At 47.2% G+C, this 22,804-nt stretch overlaps 1 protein-coding gene across 2 annotated transcripts in view; it reads right to left on the bottom strand.

The window, feature by feature from the left end:
• LOC105030133 (phosphofurin acidic cluster sorting protein 1) overlaps positions 1–22,804 on the bottom strand; it is a 49,574-nt gene that overhangs the window by 5,233 nt on the left and 21,537 nt on the right. Inside the window, exons 2-22 of one of the 2 annotated variants that reach the window (XM_029117512.2) lie at positions 12,946–13,033; positions 11,666–11,755; positions 10,411–10,536; positions 9,668–9,812; positions 8,135–8,226; positions 7,586–7,663; positions 6,374–6,433; positions 5,990–6,150; positions 5,419–5,518; positions 4,543–4,626; positions 4,330–4,451; positions 3,878–4,025; positions 3,499–3,603; positions 3,253–3,359; positions 2,574–2,728; positions 2,308–2,418; positions 2,081–2,183; positions 1,800–1,842; positions 1,506–1,548; positions 1,212–1,353; positions 178–416 (exon numbers count right to left, since the gene is read on the bottom strand). In XM_029117512.2, the coding sequence (XP_028973345.1) occupies positions 178–416; positions 1,212–1,353; positions 1,506–1,548; positions 1,800–1,842; positions 2,081–2,183; positions 2,308–2,418; positions 2,574–2,728; positions 3,253–3,359; positions 3,499–3,603; positions 3,878–4,025; positions 4,330–4,451; positions 4,543–4,626; positions 5,419–5,518; positions 5,990–6,150; positions 6,374–6,433; positions 7,586–7,663; positions 8,135–8,226; positions 9,668–9,812; positions 10,411–10,536; positions 11,666–11,755; positions 12,946–13,033 (2,342 nt within the window). Of the gene's footprint in view, positions 1–177; positions 417–1,211; positions 1,354–1,505; positions 1,549–1,799; positions 1,843–2,080; positions 2,184–2,307; positions 2,419–2,573; positions 2,729–3,252; positions 3,360–3,498; positions 3,604–3,877; positions 4,026–4,329; positions 4,452–4,542; positions 4,630–5,418; positions 5,519–5,989; positions 6,151–6,373; positions 6,434–7,585; positions 7,664–8,134; positions 8,227–9,667; positions 9,813–10,410; positions 10,537–11,665; positions 11,756–12,945; positions 13,034–22,804 lie in introns of both variants that reach the window. The other variant, XM_029117511.2, reaches the window with a different exon arrangement.

Genomic DNA, 22,804 nt, shown 5'->3' on the forward strand with positions numbered 1-22,804 from the left:
CTCACAGAATATCTGCACGTGTTCACAAACTGAACTTTGCGAAGCAGACCACCTGGTAGATGTTTAACATCGCGTTAGCAAATAACTTTGCGTGTCTCTGTGAAATCGCTGAATCTACCTTAATAAGAAACGGTTGCTGTTGAAAAAGAAAACAGTGGCGCTTCTCGAACTCTGTACCCTTCTTGTTCTTTTCCTTGGTGACCACGGTCATGGCCATGGTGCTGACCTGGGCCTGGGTCTCATTGCTGACCCCTCCTGGCAGCCTGCTGACCTGCAGAGACCTGAACGCACTCTTCAGGGTGTTCTTACAGCCCGTGTCACGCCGCTCGCCCTCACGGCGTTTCTCCGCCAACGACGCCAGCCAGTAGTCCACCTGAAGCCCGATGGCGTCCACACAATGGGACATACTGGGACTCCTGGGAGGGGGCAGAGACAGGAAGAGGCGGGGTTTAGGTGGAGTGCAATTCGCATCAACTGGGAGTCGCCACAGACTCTGTTGCAACACAACCTCATCAAAACAATAAGAGATAAGAGTAAGAACTGCTGATGCCGGGTTGGACGTTTTTAGATGTGGTCAGGCAGGATCACTCCTCTAGAGTTTCAGCAGGACAGACAACAAGGGGACATGGTGAACTTCAGATGACCTCTTCCGATCTGAGGAGCAGTTTATTCTCGCTCTCTTGCCCTCCTGCTCTCTCCCTCCCTATCTCTCTCCCCCACCCACTCTCCCCCACCCACTCTCAACCCCTCCCTCGCTTAACCTTTCCCAGCTGTATCTGTGTGCATGTTTTTTTTCTTTATAATGATTGTTTTTCTTGTTAACATGGTTGACTAGCCTAGGCACCACAGATGCAAATTAGCTGTTCAATCTGGCACGACGCCTCTATTCTCTAATGTTCTGACACTAACGATTGGTTGTGCGTGCTACCCGCTCAAATAAACCCATTATCAACATCCTCCATCGCTCCATCCCAGCCAGGGGCCGTCACCTCCCCTGGGTCCTCGGGGCCCAAAGTGTTTATTGGTTATATGATGCAGAAATACGCATTTAGACATTCAAGGTGTGTCCGCTGCACTCTCTGACTGGTCCGTTAATGACTGCACAGAGAGTGGCGAGAAATATACAACCTTGGCTCCCGAGAGCGGAAGGTGCCTACCCTGCTCTAAAAGAAAACGACAGCCAGTTCCTAGTGAGGACAGTGCGGACTCACCCCTGAGCAGCAAGCACAATGCCCATGGAGGGGGAGGAGGGGGGAGTGGCCGTGTCTTTCAACAGCCCGGCGGGAGAGCCGAGGGAGGGAGGGGACGTGGATGGAACAGCCAGACTCACTGCCACGCCCTCTTCTGCGTCTCCTAGGCGGCCGACCGCAGGAGTCAGGAGGCATGACAGGATTAGTTTTATTTGGAAGAGAATTACCACACAGAAATGGATCCGCTTTTCAAAAAGGCGGAGGAGACGTTTAGGGGGAACAGGGACGGGTCTTAGCGGTTTACAGAACACCTACCTAAAGAGGATGAACCAGGCTCAATCAGACCAACCTTCACCACCTGTGAGACACCACGAGAGATGACATTATATTACAGAAAAGGTCAACAATGGGCTGAACTTCAACGTGCATACCGTATGCCCAGTGGAGCGGGCAGGACACTTTCCTTAAATAAAATAACTATATTTCAGACACGTCATCTTTCTAACAACAGAAGTCTACGCTGAAAGTATACTATCACAGATCCAGCGAAGTAGCCACTGAGACTGGGAGTTTGGTTTATATACTAGGGAGTTTGGTTTATATACGCACCCCGATAAAGGGAATGAACTTCTGGTAGGAGTCTTCATCATGCCTGGAGAGGGAAAGAGAGTCATGACCAGAGGCTTGTTAAACAAGCGAAGACGTTTTCAAACGTTAGCCACCATTAGCAAACTGTCACGTATTAGCTGCAGCCGTGCGCTAACATCAGCCAACGTATTCTGTTCGCCTGCTGTTTCACAGCCAACAGAAAACGTATTCGGATGACTGCAGCATTCTAAGTTGGGGCTCTGTAATAGGATCTCTGTGACGTCCAGGCCGTGCCTACTTACGTCCTGTGTTTGCAGGTGAGCATGGCCTCAGCTATGGGCAGCTGGTGTGTGACGGTGGCTCCACTGATGTACTGGGAGATTCTCCCTGCCACGTCCAGCATGTCTACAGCATAGGGAATGTGTTAGTGTACATACACCAAGACCTCAAAAGATGTTGTGGACACTGAAAGAACTGAAAGAGTTGTGTGTGTGTGTGTGTGTGTGTGTGTGTGTGTGTGTGCTTGTACCCGTCTGTGGGGGTTCAGAGCGGCTGAACACGTCTCGCCACGCTCCGTCTAAGAATGCTGAACTGTAACGGTTGTCTAGGGCACCCAGGTGCTTAGCAACAGGATGGGAGCCTATGAGAGAGAGAGAGAGAGAGCACAATAGGGTAGAGTCAGAAAGATTATTCAATGATGGTATCTGATCAGTCTGACTACCATTCAATCATCAACCCATCAAACGCACGGTCACCGTGGAAACAGAGGCCCGGCGGCCATTTTGCTCGTCTCACCCAGGGGCACCACCAGGATCCTGAGGTGGTTCAGCCAATCAGGGGTCTTGCTGGCCAGCTGGGTGACGAAGAACTGCAGGATAGCGCCCAGGTAGTTCTGACTGCCCACCGCCACCACCTTGACCGGTCTGGGCATGGACGAGTTACAGTTACAGCTGAGGAGGGGGGAGAGAGAGGGGATGGGGGAGGGGGGGGGGGGGGGGTGTGGAGTGGGGGTGGGAGGTGGGGGGGGGGAGAAAGGAGGAGGGAATGGTTAATGATGATCGTTGATGTAACCCACATGACTCCCCTAGACGTCATTCAGACAAGCAGCCTTCATCAACCCCACACAGACAGGAGGTGGGTGGAGGAAAACCGATGGAGGGGCAAGAGGAGAGACAGGAATAGAAAGACAAAGACATAGGTGAAGGAGGGAAAGGAGAAGCTACCAAGAGGTACAGAAACAGGAGACAGAGAGATGATAGAAACGGGAAAGAGCCGATTAAATGAGAGACACACAGGTCTACAGAATCAGCTGGATACGGACTGAGAGCAGTGAGCTAAATATTTTATAGGGTGAACGAAAAATACAAACTCTGTGTGTGAGTGTGTGTGTGTAAAAATGCATAACTAATAAAAGTCCTGTTCGAATTGTACATTTTATTTGACAACTCCGAAGTATTTAGGATGTGGGACTCACAACTTCTGGATGCGCGTGAGAACAGCAGACAGGACCGCCTGGATCTCGGCCCCAGAACAGGTACACACCACCGGATACCTCTGAACCTGAAGCTGCTCTACCACGTACTGACACACACACGCACACGCACACGTGCTTAGAGGACTGCAACAAAATGCACGTTGGACATGGACTTGTCATGTATGATGTCTGGTCTCTAGATTCAGAGTAGAAACAGGGTCACACAAACACCCAGACAGTTCTTACCTGGCCCTGCCAGTCAGTGCCGTTGACCAGGATGAGACTCTCCGGAAGAGCAGCATCAGACAGCAGAATTTGGTTCAGCTGATCATAAACAGCTTTCCTCAGAACCTACACACAAACAGTTTATTTTTAGATGACTCATCAGAAAATCCATCATTTATTCCACATGTTCTTTATTTAGAGCAGAAGGAAGTAGAAGACCAAAAAGAGTTTCCTTGATGTATAACGAACTGTGCCGTCCAAAAACTCGTTTTTGATGCGACGACCAGAAGAATATGACCACATGCTAGACTAGGACATCTCTGACAATGCACACATGCATATCCTGACAATTACATCAAGTTAAAGGAGTGCTTGTGCCAAAACTGTCCGTCCAATTTACCTGTGAACTTTGGCCCAGTTCGGGGGACCTCTCGCTGTCTGAGCTGTTGGTCCGCCCTCCTTCACTCATTGGTTTAGACAGCTGTCTCTCCTTCATAGGAGTGCTGCTCTGTCTCTTCTGTTTGGGGGTGTGGCCTCCACCGTCCAACCTGTAGAACACAGACACACACACACATTAGAGAGGCCAATCAATGCAGACCATGAGCCTATTCCGAAATGGATCCCACACTTTTATTACTAGTTCTAAAAGGATTTGTTTGATGGAAAATACTCTAAAACCTATTCAGAGAATAAATAGTTCTTCTAGTAATTGTCAATAAAATATACTATATTTCAACAAAAGACGGTGTGTGTGTGTGTGTGTCAACAAAAGACAGTGTGTGTCAGTGATTCTGTGAGTGTCAATTAAAGGCAGCGCGTGTGTCAACAAAAGGCAGTGTTTGTGTTTGCCACCTGGGTGAGGGCGTGGTGTGTCCTCCCTCGCTCTTGCTGGTCTTCAGGGGCGTACGGGGTTTGTCAGCCACCGACACCGTAATGCTCGGGCCCTCAGTATATGTCTCTGGGTCTGTCAGCTCCTACACACATGCACACATTTTAGTTGAATAGGATCATTAATACTACACACATTATAATACACTCAGACAGAGCGGTTAGAGTGTATCTCACCACTGTATCGGACTCAGAGAGGGCCTCCGCTTCCAGGTTACGACTACGAGAGTGTTTCATCTTCTCTATTTGCTGCTGCTCCCCCTGCTGGACACACACAGGAAATACGGTTACTACAGACTGCTCCCCCTGCTGGACACACACAGGAAATACGGTTACTACAGACTGCTCCCCCTGCTGGACACACACAGGAAATACGTTCACCACCAAGGCGAGTTTTGACTGGGCTGAGCAGGAGCTGCCCTCTTGTAGGGTTGGGGCAGACCAGAGAAGTGGCAAAAGGTAATAGAGAGGATTAATTTGCCTTGCTGCTCCTTAGCAAAACACTATAGCATTCAATTGGATACAAGCTTCAACTGGAAGCCAGTGGGTGAGCAGAGGGGCAGGGTGACAAGGGAGAACTTTGGAAGGTTGGACTCCAGACAGGCTGCGACATTCTGGATCATTTGCAGGGGTTAGATGGCACAAGCAGGGAGCCCCACCAATGTTAATGTGAACCAACACTCCACAAACTTAAAGTATGGTTGAAATTATAATTTGTAAATAGACAGGAGGTCAGAGGTGTCTATTCAGGTTTCACATTTCTCCAGCCCCATCCATTTTTACAGAATAAGGGGCAGGGAGTATGCCTCGTTACTGTTTTGACTGAAAATTCCCACTTTCAAGAATATAAGCTTCAATTAATGCATTCCAATACTAAACTACAAACGAAGCATCTCGGTTACGAAACATTACTCAGTCTCATAGTTCCCACGCTATCTCCCCTAACTGACACTCCTCTCTCTCTCGCTTTAGAACTCTGTCTCTCAAATGTTCCCTCTGTCCTCTCCAGCCGCTCTCCTTCTACCCCCCCGTTCTTCTCTCTCCAGTACTCACAGGGCTGAAGCAGGCATCTCGTCCCAAACTCCCTCCTCTGCTGTTAAGGCTGGTGATCTCTGTCTGCGAGCTGGACTGTGACATTCCCTCAAAGAATGGCCTAGACACACACAAACACACACGAGACAGGTTGGCACCAGGGGTGACAGGCAGCCAATGTGAGCCCCCCCCCCATTGCAACCTGGGCCACGTATGGCTACTGTGATGACCAGAAGAGGTACAACGTCAAGGTCACACGAGCCAGTCACAAATGAGGACCACCCTGGGGCAATTGCTCGTATTCACCAGCAGATGGAGCAGCGTGCAGAAGTTTACTGGCTCAATGGGCCTCGCTCTGGTTCTCAGTCCACTATATATGGGATTGTTGCTTCACACAAAAGCCTCAGCTTTAATCCCCCTATAGGGGGAATGTGCTAGTAATGCATATGCTAGCAGATATATTTGGCCTGTTTCTGGGTTAATAGAATATTACTCATAGAATGGGTTACACACAGGATGCTGGTTCTTAACCCCTGTGGGAGTCAGGCCTGCTTGCACGTGAACATGCATGTGGGTGCATCAGAATTGCTACCTGAGTTTGGGTTTGGGGGTACTGACGATGCTGTCCGTCTCCTCCATCTCCGGTCCGCTGTCCGAGGGGTTGTACATCTCCAGGCTGTCGTACAGTTCGTCCAGATCTTCCTCCACCTCTTGGATCTGCTCCCTGGACACGTGCTCCAGACCAAAGCCCACCTACGCACGGACAAGACGTGAGCGACGCAAGCCTTTTATTTTATTGTTTGATCACATTGCCTGCAGCCTGCACGCCAAACTAACTCAGAGACACGTGAAGGAAGCCAAACCAGGGTGAAATTGTCAGCATCAAAACGAGAAGAATACTTTTGTATCTCATAGTCAATAAATGAGAAGGAGAGAGAAAGACAAAAAAAAAAGAGAGAGCGAGAGCGAGGCCTACCTCATCAGAAACTTTGAATCTTTTCAGCAGGGCCACAAACTTCTGCTTGATGTTGGGTTGCTGTAAAAACGAGGAGGATTATTTTCCCTGAGTCAAGCATTCTGTCTGATGACCCACAGAAACATGAGTTCCTATGGAACTGTCTAGAAACAGAACAGTCATTTATTGCACACCGTAGCAAAAATGTTACTCAACCGAAAATGAAAACAAGGAACAGTTTTATGCAATCCCTCACTCTCACTTTGTTCATTTTTCCCAGTTGGTTCCTACTGAATATTATCTATCTATCTATATATAATATTTAATAGGAACCAACTGTGATTGTGGAGGTATACATATATACATATATATATATATATTATTACCCTGTCTCTAAAAAAAAGCTGATTATTTTGAGATGCTGCTGGAGCTGAAGACACTGATGTTCAAGTGTTTTATTTAAGTGCCCACTGTGTGAGCGCTGAGGTAAATATTTTATACACAGATGAACAGAGCATACATAATGTGGTACACCCACAGACTTCTGAATATGTGTGTGTGTGTGTGTAATATCGTAATACTTTTTGATCCTTGTCTGTTTGTCCGTCTGTGTAGTTTTCAGTTGGTAATTTTACTACATTAAATATTAAAATCAAAAGTAACATTCCAGTACTTTCAATCGCTGACCCCATGCAGCTGCTGCCGCCCCCCCCCCCCCCCCCCCCCCCCCCCGCATATGTGCAACACTCGTTTTTTTGTGCGGGTGTTTTGGTAAATTATGGGAATTGTCTGTTTGCTTTCTGGGAAAGAGACAAGAATGACGTCCATTGAGCAATAAAGGGAAGAACAGAACAACAGACAACAGAACGAAGCGAAAGAGTGAGGTCGACTGAGGAGAGAGATGGGGATGGAGGGGTTAGGAAAAGGGGAGTGGTGTGAGGGGTTAGGAAAAGGGGAGTGGTGTGAGGGGCTAAGAAAAGGGGAGTGTTGTGAGGGGTTAGGAAAAGGGGAGTGTTGTGAGGGGTTAGGAAAGGGGGAGTGGTGTGAGGGGTTAGGAAAAGGGGAGTGGTGTGAGGGGCTAGGAAAAGGGGAGTGGTGTGAGGGGTTAGGAAAAGGGGAGTGGTGTGAGGGGCTAGGAAAAGGGGAGTGGTGTGAGGGGCTAGGAAAAGGAGAGTGGTGTGAGGGGTTCTTGATAACAGGAGAAGGGTGTGAAGAAGGGGGGGAGGTTCTCACTCTGGTGATGGAGGCGTTGGAGGTGAGCTTCCGTCTAGGCTTCTTCTTCCTCACCTCATCCTCTTCATCGTACATATACTGATGGAGGGAGAGAGAGAACAAAGACAGCAGGAGGGAGAGGTGGAAGGAGAGAGAGGGAGAGGTTGAGAAGTGAGAGTCGACAGAGAGGTGATAGTTATTCAGAAAGTGTCACGCAGATTATTTATACCCTGGCCACCAGGGCTTTCTTCCCATACAATCCTGCCACATCTCCATGCTCTGGTCCTCTCCTCTACCCCCTCCCTCTCCTCTTCACCCCCTCCCTCTCCTCTTCTCCCCCTCCCTCTCCTCTTCTCCCCCTCCCTCTCCTCTTCTCCCCCTCCCTCTCCTCTTCTCCCCCTCCCTCTCCTCTTCTCCTCCTCCCTCTCCTCTTCTCCTCCTCCCTCTTCTCCTCCTCCCTCCCCTCTTGCCCTCCGCTGGGCTATAGGTACCTCTGCTTAACATGGACAAGGCTGGTCACATTTGAGCGCACACACACACACACACACACACACACACACACACACACACCTGACTGTGGACAGGGTCGTCACTGCCCTCCTGTTCTGATGAATAGCTCTCCTCCTCTTCTTCAGAATAGTTATCAATGTCTGGAGAACGATCTGATAGAAGCGAGGGGAGAGAGAGGGAAAGTGGTTAACAATCATTATGTAAATCATGACGTAGGTCAGGCCATTTCCCAAGAGCCACACCACCATTAATCAGACTCCAATCAATATTAAAAGAAACTAAATGTATATCCAGCCTGAACGACCACAGTAGCAATCACCTCAGCCGTGGAGAAACCATTTGAGCGCCTGGTCCTCTGTTTAAAACCCATCACTGACGCCTTGGTCTGCCCACTGTGGTTTGCCTGCAGAACAAACGGGCCTCCTCTACTCCCTCACAACACGGGCGTCCTCTACACCCTCCAAACACGGGCCTCATCTACACCCTCCAAACACGGGCCTCATCTACACCCTCCAAACACGGGCCTCATCTACACCCTCCCAACACGGGCCTCATCTACACCCTCCCAACACGGGCCTCATCTACACCCTCCCAACACGGGCCTCATCTACACCCTCCCAACACGGGCCTCATCTACACCCTCCCAACACGGGCCTCATCTACACCCTCCCAACACGGGCCTCATCTACACCCTCCCAACACGGGCCTCATCTACACCCTCCCAACACGGGCCTCATCTACACCCTCCCAACACGGGCCTCTTCCCCCACCCTCCCAACATGAGCCTCCCCCACCCTCCCAACACGGGCCTCCTCTACTCCCTCCCAACACGGGCCTCGTGGATTCCGGTTCGGATTTCAACACCGTCCTCCCGGGAAACAAGTCTGACAAAACTGTCAGGTGGAAGGACAGCACCTCAGCCATTACCAGGGGCGCCCGCCAAGTAAAAAAAAAAAAAACCAGTCCCAGGCCTTCGTGATCCAGCTGTCGCAGTCTGGTTGGGTCCGGCCCGCTGCGGTCAACAGCAGCGTGTCGTGAGGTCGGAAAAAAGGCTCGTCGGCCGCCTACCGCCCACTGCAGGGGTCCGACACGGCTCCGGTCGCCTCCCCCTCCCTCCTCACCCACGTTCCAGAAACGATCTGGCAAGCCGCCACCGGAAAACAGTTTCTTCCCTCTCGCCGTGGTCCTCGGGTAAACAGCCATCTGTCCGGTAAAGACTAACAGGACTAAGCGCGCCGCATCAAAGCACCTTTAAACTGGGAACTAAACAGCTGCAGCAACTGGCACTCATCTCCCGGTGTCTCTGTGTGCGTCTACCATAAACCCAAAGACATCATGAATTCACTGCCCAGGTGTCTTCTTATACGCCCGAGCCCAACAAGCATATAATGCCAACGCTAACGCACTCTGTTTTCTGCCCAACACTGGCGACGTGTGTGTGAAAGTGTCCTCAGGGAATGAAGGTGTCCTGAATGTCCTTCGATCATCCTTCATGAACCTTGTACAGAGAGGGGGGGGGGGGGGGTGCAGACAGGGGCACCAAAGAGAGGAAACGGGAAAAGAGTGAAGGTGGGGGGGGGGGGGGGGGCTCACCGGACATCTTGGCCTTGGGTCCCTCGTGGTCGATGGGCTGGCTGGAGAGTGAGTAGACTCTGACCTCAGCTACTGGGATGGAGGCGTCCTTCAACTGGCTGTGGAGCCCCAACACCTGGGCACCTTCACTGGGGTGCTGCATCACCTGGGGAGGGCCGGGGGGTGTTAACAAGATAGGAAAGACATGCATAAGGTGAGAGATGGTCAGGGAGGAAAGACGGAACACAAAAGGGAACCGGAGAGAGAGAGAGAGCCAGACGGAGGGCATGTTGGGAAACGGAGAGAAAGAAGATTCACAAATCAGAATGGTCTTTAGTTGGGCTGAGCCTTAGAACAGAATCAATGTCACGTCAGCTGCCTGTCTTTCTGTGAGCCTCCTTCTGTCTCTCTCTCTCTCTCGCTCTCTCTCTCTCTGCAGTCTGGTCACACTCTGCCTGCGATAATAAAGCCGACACATCCTATTACTGGGACTGGCTCACAGACCCAGTAGTGTCACACACACACACACATATACACACACACGAAAACACACACACTAAATGCAGTGCTACAGTTCAGCCTTCTAATCAAACAACAACCATGCTACGAAAGAGCTTTGGGTAGAATGTGCTAGAATGAGTCTGTTTTGTTGCGGTAATGTGGGAATGAGGTAGGGCGAGGGGGTTCGGGGTAGATAAAGGATTACGGTAAAACGAAGGTGGACGGAAGGTTGAACGAAGGTTAAATAGAAGTCAGCTTCGTACCTCAGCCATGTTGATGAGTCCCAGGGCCAGGGTCTTGTAGCCCAGGATGGTTCGGTTCTTATAGCGCTTACGACGCTGCAGCATAATGTGAAGCTTGTTGGCATCTCTCTTTAGGAAGTGGGGATACTGACGAAGAACAGGCGTAGACACACACATGCAAAGGTCAGGATTGATGAACGAGCGAGACGAACAGAGTGCGGCGACCTTCATCTCCTAATCATCTGACTGTATAATTACAGAGATATAATTGGAGTGTTGCGTAACCTTCAAGTCCTTCGAGCCGCCTAGCTCCAAGATGTAACAGGTCATATCTTATCGCCCTACCGATCAAAATAACTTCCACTTACTTCCCGTGGAGTCGACTAACTTCACTACAAACAAACTTTTGCAAACTTCAGTAGGTTACGACCCATGTCACTCATGTTACATAACACCGCTGTCTAAAGAAAATCTCTGATCTCCAGAAATCCGTTTCTAAGGAAATTGAACAAAAATTACCCTGCAGCTCGGGAAAAAATAAAGAGACCACTGCACCTTTTTCTTTCCTTTCCAAAAAAGTTGAAAAGAAAGGTTCTGAGTGAGGAACAGAAGGGTTAACATTAAGCGACCACTGCAAATTGAACGCTTCTGTTTGGAAAGGAAAGAAAAAGGTGCAGCGGTTGCTTAATTTTCTTCCGGAGCTGTATTTTCTCACCAACAAACATGCATTAAACCCCAGAAGCTATTTTAATGAAACAACAACAACTATTTGATTAACCTCAATAAACCATATTGGAATTACAGCCATATTTATACAGCTATTTTGGGGGACCTAAATTAGTTGGACAGTTGGCTGCTCATCGGTTTCTTGGCCAAGTGTGTGTCATTGCATCATTACTTCAAGCACAAGAGAGCTAACAAAAGGTCTACAGTCAATTCTATGTGTGGAATTTGCATTTGCAGTCTGTTGGAGTTGTCTCTCAACATGAGGAGGAGTGAAGTGAATAAAGCTGACGGTCTGCACTTCTTTAACCTCATTGTCAATGTTTCATTTCAAATCCAACGTGTTGAGTACAAAGCGTCAAAACCTGGTAGAGGAATGCAACGATGATAAAACATGTTCTCTTGGTCCTTGGGTCAAAATGTTATGTCAATATCTGTGAGTCAAGTAAAATCTTATGAAATGTCATGACAGTGCCAATCTGTTGTAGTACTTTACACCAGTGAATATGAATCATCAATCTTATACAGTACGTGGCAGTGGCAGTGGGCCCACCTGTAGAGAGAAGGTCAGCTGAAGGTCTGTCTCGGTCAGGCCCGCGGAAGACAACAAGATCTCATTGGACCTCAGGATCCGCTTAGAACCCTGAGAGAGAAGATGAAGGAGTGAAGGAGACAGCCAGTTAAAGACAATCATTGACGTAGCACAGACAACTCCCCCAGTCCCTCCAGAGACACACTCCCCACATACAGACAACTCCCCCAGTCCCTCCAGAGACACACTCCCCACATACAGACAACTCCCCCAGTCCCTCCAGAGACACACTCCCCACAAACAGACAACTCCCCCAGTCCCTCCAGAGACACACTCCCCACATACAGACAACTCCCCCAGTCCCTCCAGAGACACACTCCCCACATACAGACAACTCCCCCAGTCCCTCCAGAGACACACTCCCCACATACAGACAACTCCCCCAGTCCCTCCAGAGACACACTCCCCACATACAGACAACTCCCCCAGTCCCTCCAGAGACACACTCCCCACATACAGACAGGAGGGAAGGAAGGAGGAAAAACACAGGGAAGAGGATTGGTAAATCCCAAATGAAGGGCGTAGGGGCTGACTAGATCCGGCAGCAGCCCCTTCCAGCGAGTGAACAACACTGCAGCCTCCCTGAAGTACCGGAATCCCATAACACTATTTCTGATCTTGCACGATTTCAAACAATTTACACATGTTCCAAATGAAATGACGCGCATTTGATTTCCCATTTTGAGACCTGACATGCTCAAAACCATACCTCGGATATTAAATTGCTAATGAGGTTCATTTCTTCAAAAATGATTGGTGTTTGTACATTTGAATTTCACGCTTGTTGCATTAATTAAAAGTGTACTGTGTGTCCAGAAGTTGAGGCATTAATTAAACCATTTGCCGCTCAGGAAATGTCACCCTGTGAGTCTTGTCAGCAACACATCACCATGAAGAGCACAAGCAAGTGGTTAGGCCGTGGGGGTTGGATATCGGTTGGATAGGGACTGGCAGAACATTTGCCATTTTAGCAGGATTCCCAATTAGCAGCAGCGACAACTGAGATCTAAACATAATTAAAACAAAAACTACATCTTAAAACGCATCCAGGCAAGAGGAGGGAGAGTGAAAAGTGAAGGATACATAAATAGAAGAGCAGAAGGGGGAAAAGAGAGTGAGAGGGGGATGAGTGGACAGAAAGATAAAACTGAAGGAAAGCAGAATTTAGGGAGATCGCAAGGGAGACAAAGCCAGGAATTCAATGACACTGCGTATTATATTGATCTAGGGTTAGCCAGTACCTGCAACTTGACAGCAATGACCACCGAGGTGAGGTCTTTGTCCAGCTCCTTCAGCATGATCAGCTTCTTTAGGGTCAGGTTGAACAGCCTGGAGAGACAGGAGGAAGAGACTTGGCAAAAAGGATCGCAAACAACTTTCGTTCAATTAACTCATAGGTCAAAGAGATTGTTCAGGATTTCGGCAATGAAACCCTTCATCTACTTCATCTAGTTCTGGATACCATTTTGATATCTCTGTGTTCAGTACGAAAGACGTCAGACGTATTTTTGAAAGCCAGCGCTAACTAGCAATAGCAAAAAAGCTGGACATGTACACAAATGGCACATCTTGGAGTCGTTGCTCATTAGCAATTGTGGTAAAGCTAGCGGGCAACATCCTTCAAACAGATAATACTTTTCACAAATCTATTCGACGGTGGGAAAGTAGATGAAGGGCTTTGTTGCCAACATCCATTACAGCCCCTGTAACATTCATGGCAATAGTATACATTGTCATTAGCTAGTTTATTTGTAGAGAGAAAGTTCTTTTCAAATGTTATTAATTGTTTATTCATGAAGCTTCACCTGCCCAGGGACGGCAGACTGAAATGAGCTGAAAGCTAAATCTGTTAGAACGTTTTCTCAAGTGTACCGAGTCATAGGATTTGCTGTACACTTTTCCTGTTAAAAATAAGAATTGCCCAAACGGAGCTGAACAAAAACTAATCTCAACAGAATCCACCTCAGAAGCATGCATTCACTGGAACCGCTGGGAACGCAACAGAAATCCCCGAAAACAACATCACCACCACCACAGTACAACGGATTTGCAGGCCATTCCAGGTCATTGTCAGTCAATTTAAAAACCAGAGAGCACATTTCCATTCTTCATGTCCCCTGAAAAAATAAAATGATGTTGCAAATCCTGAATTGACTGAAAGGACCTCACCAATCAAACACATCATGTCAAAGATTGAAGACCCGAGTCCAGACCTCGACCACACATCCCCGCCCACCCGCCCACCCCCCTGCCACCCTGATCCCCTGAGCAGAAGGTCAGCGTGCTTAATTATTTACACCCGGGGCCTCTGAGACACAACATAAACCAAAAACAGGCTGGGGCAAAGAGAGGTATGGAGAGGAAGATCAAGGGATGGAGGGAGAGAGAGATAAATGGATGGAGGGAGAGAGAGATTCAGAATGGCCATGCCAGTCAGACAGCCGGACGGCAGGAAGGACGGTCAGACACCCCTCGGTATTGCCCGTCTAGCATGTGGACAGGCCAGACACAGACATCCACCCCTTTCCAAATCAACCCTCTCCTTACTTTTACTAGGTTGGTATGGGTCAGTCAGGTGGGGGGGCATAATCCGCTACCACTTTCCCTCTAATAGATCAGGTCCAAATGCCCCGAATCCCTTCAGATTTAACTAGTACCAAGTAGCAATGGGTCGCTCCACTAAAAAAAACGGCTCTTTTTGAACAGCTCTTTTTAATGAACATCAAGTGTTGAATCGAATCAGTGAATGCGCCATTCATTTGGCTCTCTGATTTGCATAAAGCTGCTTTTGATTTGAGGTAAACATACACTGCAGTCAGTTTGCATTTGGACCGTGGCTCTGTACTCATCACACTGGATTTGGAATGAAACAATGACTACTTGAATGTATTCACATAAATTAACAGTGAAAAGTATTGGAATTACAGCCATCTTAATACAGTCCCCATTTTACGGGACCTCAAGTAGTTGGATAATTGACTGCTCATCTGTTTCTCAGGTCTGAAGTTAATTCCAGATGTGGAATTTGTATTTGTAGTATGTTGCTGTCGTCTCTCAACATGAGGAGCAGCTAAGCGTCAATCGACTATGCAAAAAAATTAAATCTGTAATTCCAACACAAATCACATTTTATGGTTAAAAATACAGTTGAATTAAGCTGACAGTCTGCAGAACAATGCTTCATTTCCAATCTAATGTGCAGTAGTACAGAGCCAAAACAGAAAAACCTAGGGGAGGACTGCAATTATTGAAAGAGAAAATGCAAAAGAGAAGAGCTTGGTGTTCTGCATGGATTGTAGAGAAGAGAGTGATGGCCAACCCAAAAGCATGGTCCTGACCTTGAAACACCAAACATTCTGTTAAGGCAGGTTTGTGGCCCGTGATCTGAAAGCATTTACTCATGAAACTCTTATTGACATGACGATGATTCACAACGTTAGTTCACCAAGGACGTCCTCATACCAATTAATATTTATGAGAAACTAAGATCAAACGTTATTACTGTGCATAATCATAATCACTTTAAGAATGGCAGGAAAAATATCCGTGAAATTAGAATGAGATATTAATATCCAGCTCATCCAGTGGCTCCAGTCCAAAGACATTTCACAGTCAGACGCAAAATTCATCACAAAGTCTCTAGATCGCAGACCGACGTCGTCCATTGGTCAACCGTTCTCACCAAGTGTCCCAGAGTTCTGAACTATGACCAGGTCTGCTTTGTTCATATCACAGTAATTACTATTCTCAAAAAGGCTTTACTGATTTTAGGTCAGTGCCCGGTGGTGCTTTGTGAATTCGCTCGTACACTTTCCTTTGGTGAAAGAACGTTGGCCCCTCTCAGTGACTGCCTGTCTGCATATGAAATGACTACATGACAGAGACATCACTCACTGCCATCAGCAACCCCAGCAGTTACCTTTCTCTCCCTGTGGCTCACACTATCGTGTTCTCTCTGCCCTTTTGCGCGTGTGTGCGTGCGTGTGTGTGTTCCTTAGCCACCCACCTTAACAAAACCCCATAGAAAAGACCAGGGTGCCAACTTAACCAACACTACAGTAGTGCATTCTACAGCATACCCTACCTTACCAAAAAAACTACAACTAAACATATGGTAATCCAATTCACTGAAGCACGATCTCAAGTCTTTAGCAACTGTCCACAACAATATAAATCTTCCTTTTGATGTACAGTGCACGGATCAATTGGAAATAGGCCCAGACTGAAATTAGACTTGCCAGCAATACAAAGACTTTCCATGAATGGAATTAATAAGGAAAGGAAGAAAGGAATATTACCCACCACAAGGCCTGTTTTTATTAAGTTATCCATCTGGATGTTGCCAGCTAGATACGACCAAAAACTAAGAATTAATAGAAAATACATACAATTAACCTGAATAGGAACTCTTGGTTTCACTGAGCTAAATTTGTATTCATTTGTCCTATCCTAGCCAAAATGCACATATAAATGCCTGAGTGTAGCTTTAAGAGGCAGGTGCAATTTGGTTCCCTTGGTAACAGAGTCTATCATGGGACTTGTGACCTTGCAGTGTCATACAAGCGAGCTGCATTCAACACACACACAGACACAGACCTTCCAACCTTTTAACTGTGCATGTTCTCAATTGTTCGGCCAGACCTTCTCCCTGTCTTTTCCACCCTCCTCCTCCTCCTCCTCCTCCTCCCCCCAACTAGATCTTCTATGGTCAGTTTCCTATAAGAAGGTCTCCTGTGAAGATGTTCCCTCCCTCCTCCGGTTTCTCCTTCGACACCACCCCTCTTTACCCGCGTTCATTATCATTCCTCGGATCCCTCCGTCGGCACATTACTCCCAGTCAGTCACACACTGAACCCCTCCGATACCAAGGACACGGAGAGGGGAATAAAGACAGGTCCGAATGTGCACACAACCGAACAGCTTCGCAGCAACAGATCCACAACAAACAGATTTGATGTTGCTGAGGCCGATCTGTGTACCGGCCAGTGTGTGTGAGAGAGCGAGTGAAAGAAAGAGTGTTTGGATGGTGTCCAGACAGACTTTTTTTTTTTACTCCGCCTATCCAGTAATTTGTTGCCTGCCCAGAGTCACTTATCACACACTGATCCATCCCTCTTCATTTATGAAAACCCTCCAGCTGAATCCCCGGGCCCTTCACTGGACACCCCCCCCCCCCCCCCCCTTTAAGACCGGTCAAAACAGGACACAGTATAGGGAAAGCAAAGCACACAATTGCATTAAGTCAGGCTTCAAATTGACTACCCTCAGACCAACCCTCTGACCTTTCACCTCTGATCCTGGAAGACGTGCCTAAAATTCATCCATCTGTGAATCTCAAACCGGCCCGTCTACCTTTTACAAGTTGTAGATGAAACTCAGAGGGTGACTTCCAGAGAGGGGATCAATAAACCAATCAACTTCGGGACACAACAGTAACTTGGATCACACCATAATAAATCCCTATCGTTATTCTACTGGCTAGTTATGACACAGTCTAGTGCCTTAGGGCCTTCTACTTTGCTCATGGAGACAGCATCATTGAACATTCACTGGAGGGAGCCCTTGGATGGACTCACTGGCCCCTGTACAGCCTCAGTCACTTTTCACTCCCCCAGGTTTTGACACCTGTTTGTAATCAATAACCTTTACAGTTAACCCAACAGTTAAACAGCCAACATTAGCGTGGTGGTTTGTGTAAGTTGTGTAAGTTTTTTCTGTTGGGTAGCGAAGTGCAAAGCAAATGCCCTAACAATGGCACCAAGGAGGTTTGAGATAAACTAAGGAGTAAAAGTTGTGGAGGTCCTCCGGACTTCCAGGCCTGATGACTCCTGGCCGTCCCTGTCCCCAGTTAACCCGGTCGTGTATCTGATCTAGATCCTGTCTGACAACTCCTGCTGTCACTGCCCACAGCCAAGTTGTTCATGTTGATCTTTTAGTTATTTTTATCTTAACACTTGCCCATCAAAAGCTAATTTACATTGAATGTTTGGAGATCTTCATGAACGAGTTGCCCTTAAAAAGCCATGCCCTCCTATAAACTCCAACCAGCACAGCCAGAAAAGGACTGGCAAACCTTGGAGCCATTAGTCAAAGATTCCTGTGGTTTTAGAGATATTTTTCTAGCCACTGTGCTTCAGCGTCTTATTGCTTTGCTCGGTGGGGTTTTAGGCAGGATTTCTGGATTTGGGCAGTTTCTCCTTTTCTTCCTTGCAGATCCTCTCAAACTCTGTCAGATTGGATGAGGAGTGTCGGTGACCTGCGATCTTAATTTCTCTCCATAATTGTTCAATGGGATTCAAGTCTGGGTTTTACTTGGCCACTTTCGATGCTTTAGCATTTTATTTATAAACTCCCACAGAAGTTATATATGTTTTGGAAAGTTGCTTCAACCCCATGGCTTGGTTTTTGATCTGACATGCATTGAGGTGTAGGAACCTTATACAGACAAGGATGTGTTTTTCTAAATCGTTTCCAATCAACGGAATTGGCCACAGATGAATTCCAATCAAGTTCTAGAGACATCTGAAGGACGATCAAATGATGCAGTATGCGTCCAAGCTCAATTCTGAGAGTCGAGTGTCCAAATAATTAAGTACATGGGATAGGTTTTTGTTTTTCAGATTTAACTTTCCTAAAAAAACATGTTTTTGCTTTGTCATAATGGAGTATGACTGTGTGTGGGTTGATGGCAAAAAATCAGGAATTAATCAATACAAGCCTATAACGCACAACATTTTGGAGAAAGTGAACGCAACAAAATGTGGAGAAAGTGAAGTTGTCTGAATACTTTCCAAATGTACTTGTGGGAAGAAAAGAAAACTAGCTCACAACTGCATTTACAGCTCTGTTTGTCACAACCAAGTTGCTCTCCATGAGTTTGTAACGCAACCCCATATTCAAAACAGGTGGTCCCCACAAGGGTTTGCAACCTATAGTTTGGGGAATATTTCTTGGTAACAGCCCAGTGTTTCTAGATATCTATGATATATTTAGGCTATATTTTATTTGGCGATGAATGTTAAAAAGGTATGAATGAATGAATGGAGACTGATCATCCTTTTCTCGAACACTGATTGGCCAGCTCATTCACCTCAGTAGTCATATATCATATCATGTGATGCTTTAAAAGGTTCTACATCAGAGACTTTGGACAGAGGTGTTTTCTTTAGCCGTTTTTCTAAAATGTAGACTTCGCACATAAATAACAGTTAATACATTTGTAAGCTTTGTCAAATTTTTAAATTGCCCTTTTCACTAAGTAAACTCTCAGTCCTTAACACCACCCATCAAATGTTACACACACACACACACACACACAGACACACACACACACACACACACACACAGACACACACACACACACACGAAAAGCTCTTTTAATTGGTGCGACATGAGAGCAATCGAACGGGAGGGGAGGACAGTTAAACATCAGTAAACACAGCCCTAGTTGAGAGACATTTTTAAGGGAAACTGACAACCGTCTTAAAATAGAATCGTTGGCAAACAGACAAACCAATAACCATATCCATCAAGGGAGAAATACTGTTGACATGAATATGGGAATGTTTAAATCCAAACCCTTGTTATTATTGTGGAGACTTCAGCATAACCTCGACATCACCCCAGTGCTATACAATCAAGAGCTTTCCTTTGGGGACACAACAGATTGCATGTTTAATAACACCAGCACAGCACATTAACTGAATTCCCACATACTCCGGATGTCAAACGAAATGCAGATGAGCTCAGTTCCGCTACAATCCCTTGGTTTTCCATTAAATTTGGCCAGCGCTCAGGATTGTTAGTATCAGTGTTCAATAAACACAAACAGCGGTCATGATTGGTTGGCTAAATGTACAGGGTTATGGCCGAACCAAGAGAAGCGTGCTTCAGTGGCTCCATTAGGGTTTTCTATGTGCCGCAATGGCCATGACTGGCAAATAAGTAGAAACAGGGACGGTCTTGGCTGGACGCGTTGTGGTCGGACAGAGAGAGTTCGGTTGCCGTTGCCGGTGTTGCGGTGAAGAAGAGACTGGCGGAGGCCTTCGTCGTCGGGTTGTGTCATGTTCGGCCGTGACAGAGGAGCTAATCGGAAACGATGCGGAGGCACGGGCGCGTGCACTCGCTGAGAGCAGACAAACGTATGGGCTTGAGGGTGCAAACAGTCAGACGAATTTGGATTGTGTATGTGTGAGCGCATGTGTGCATTGCGTCCTGCTAGCTGGGTGTCTGATTAGCATGCATCTCACAGCAGCAGTCAGACACAGCCAGGAAGAGCGACTCCAGGGAGGGCAGGGATCTATGAGTGTTATAACACTAGCTTATAAGCATTCGCAGCCACAGCTACAAGCATTATAAAACGCAGGTTGAGCCATTCATAACACAGCTATAACATCTATGAGGCGATAAGAAACACATCTAGCCGCTACTCTACAGAGCGGCTATTTGAAGCCTCCATAACGACCGAGGACACTATCCTATGCATTCAGAAACATTACACATGAACGGCTGATATGAAATGATGCGACGCGGCTGGGACGCGGCTGCTGTGGCGTTACGGCCAACATAGCAGCAGAGGGACGGAGAAGACGAACAGTCCCTGGCGATTAGGATCTTATCAATGTTTGTCGAACACCTGCTGTGCCAAAACACAACATGAACTGGAATTACGGAAGGATATCTGGAGAGATAGTGTCGGCCTCCCTCACGCTTTATATGGACCGCTGAAAGACAATAAATAGACACGCAAAGGGACAGAGTACCTCCCACACACAAACTAGATCATTTATTAATTTATTTAACCATAATAAAACCAGCTATGACAGCGCACCTCCAGTTTTCAATAAGGCCTGGCCGAAGGGATCAGACGACACAAACACCAACAGAACCTCTGTAGAAATACAAATAAACGCATTAAAAAATGAAAACACAACAAAAACACATTACACTAAGCACAGCGAGACAGGAACGGATAGGTTTGATGGATTCCGAAGGTGCATTTATTGGAGGGTAGCTTGGGTTTTCGAAGAAGCGTGTTGTGACGAGCGTCAAGCATAAAAGGTCAGTCCTTGGTGGCGATGAATTGAAATGAATGACTGCCGAAGGACATGTAGCCTTTATAAGAAGTGACCAGCGTATGAACAGGAGCCCAAACTACTATTGGAGTAACAGATACAATTGGAGTAACAAAAGGAGTGAGCTAAGATAAAGGGGACTTGTAAATAAGTTGTTACCAGTGAGCCTCGCATTGTGAACGTAGCGGGGGCCAATTCACAAGACTGTGAAGGTCACAGTTGTAGAGGCTGCTGGTGACAAAGTGAATGGCAGTGTGGTAAATCACATTCATTAAGGAGCTTTTCTGCGCCACGCCTACAGACTACATCGCCATTGCTAAGCATCGGCGACGACAGTCATTTTAACAAGGCTGCACTTGGCAGCGTCAGTGAAGGATGCCCTTTTCCTGAGGCCTCGGAGGGGTCCGGGTTGTTAACCTGGGTCGTCTTCGTGTACGACAAGAGATACAGTAGCCCTGTCACAGCCAGAACTGTTGATGTAGCGCGAGGCAGCGCGCGGTGGTTGGTGATACGCACATCCACAGCTGAGCTCGGTCGCTGAGAAACACTAGCCGTGGCCTGCAGGAAGAAAGCCCACACAGGACACGTCGCATTCCCCCTCCCGCTTTAATCAACGTGCACAGTGGGGTAGAGCTGCCGCGCCACACCGACCACCGTGTGGCGACACTGATTCTCATTAGGCGTAACAGGGACACTGGCACAATGAGACGCTGAGTCGGTGTGACACTCGGGTGTCAATATGGAATCGACGAGGGTGTCTGAATCGCCACGGGGACGTTACACATTGGCAAAAGACACATTTACTGTGCAACGCAGACATCCTATTTTCTGTCAAGATTGCATGGCAAAGTCTATGTTGATGTAGCCTAGAACCGGGGGGGGGGGGGGGGGGGCTGTCGCGGCGTGACTGACAGGGGGGCTTTTTATTAACGGTCTAAGAATAATAACACTGAAGGATAAGATACTAAAAAACAATGTTTTTAGCTTCTTCACTTCACCCATGGGCGTTAAAATCGCCTGGATTTCACTTACAGACATTGGCTTTCACTTATATTGCTTTCGCCGTGGACCTTGATTTTATTTATTTTTTACACTTCACAAACCGACACTCACGTCAACCATTAATTCCCCCAGGACAAACGGCGGGCGACTGAGATATTGTTGAAGTATCACCTGTCAGTCATCCAAGCGGGTGAAATCAGAAGCATTACATTACTTGTTGACAGTCTCAAACAAGGATCAACCTAAATGTGACTTCCTTTTTAACCCAACCGCTCCCATACGGGGAACAATTAAGGCCAACGGCCACGTTCAAAGACCTTCAGGTAACTGGTCGGACACTAGCTACACTCTGCCACCTCATGCATTTATGCATTGAGTAAAATAAGAGCTTTTATGAGCCCAGACTTTTATGAGATACAGTGGGGAGAACAAGTATTTGATACACTGCCGATTTTGCAGGTTTTCCCTCTTACAAAGCATGTAGAAGTCTGTAATTTTTATCATAGGTCCTCTTTAACTGTGAGTGACGGAATCTAAAAAGATTATCCAGAAAATCACATCTTTACGTAATTAATTAGCAATTTATTGCATGACATAACTATTTGATACATCAGAAAAGCAGAACTTAATATTAGGTACAGAAACATTTGTTTGCAATTACAGAGATCATACGTTTCCTGTAGTTCTAGACCAGGTTTGCACACACTGCAGCAGGGATTTCGGCCCACTCCTCCATACAGACCTTCTCCAGATCCTTCAGGTTTCAGGGCTGTCGCTGGGAAATACGGACTTTCAGCTCCCTCCAAAGATTTTCTATTGGGTTCAGGTCTGGAGACTGGCTAGGCCACTCCAGGAGCTTAAGATGCTTCTTACGGAGCCACTCCTTAGTTGCCCTGGTGTTTCGGGTTGTTGTCATGCTGGAAGACCCAGCCACGACCCATCTTCAATGCTCTTTCTGAGCGAAAGGGGGTTGTTGGCCAAGATCTCGCGATACATGGCCCCATCCCTCCTCCCCTCAATACGG

Source organism: Esox lucius, chromosome 24 (assembly GCF_011004845.1).
Source record: "Esox lucius isolate fEsoLuc1 chromosome 24, fEsoLuc1.pri, whole genome shotgun sequence".
Classification (NCBI taxonomy): domain Eukaryota; kingdom Metazoa; phylum Chordata; class Actinopteri; order Esociformes; family Esocidae; genus Esox; species Esox lucius.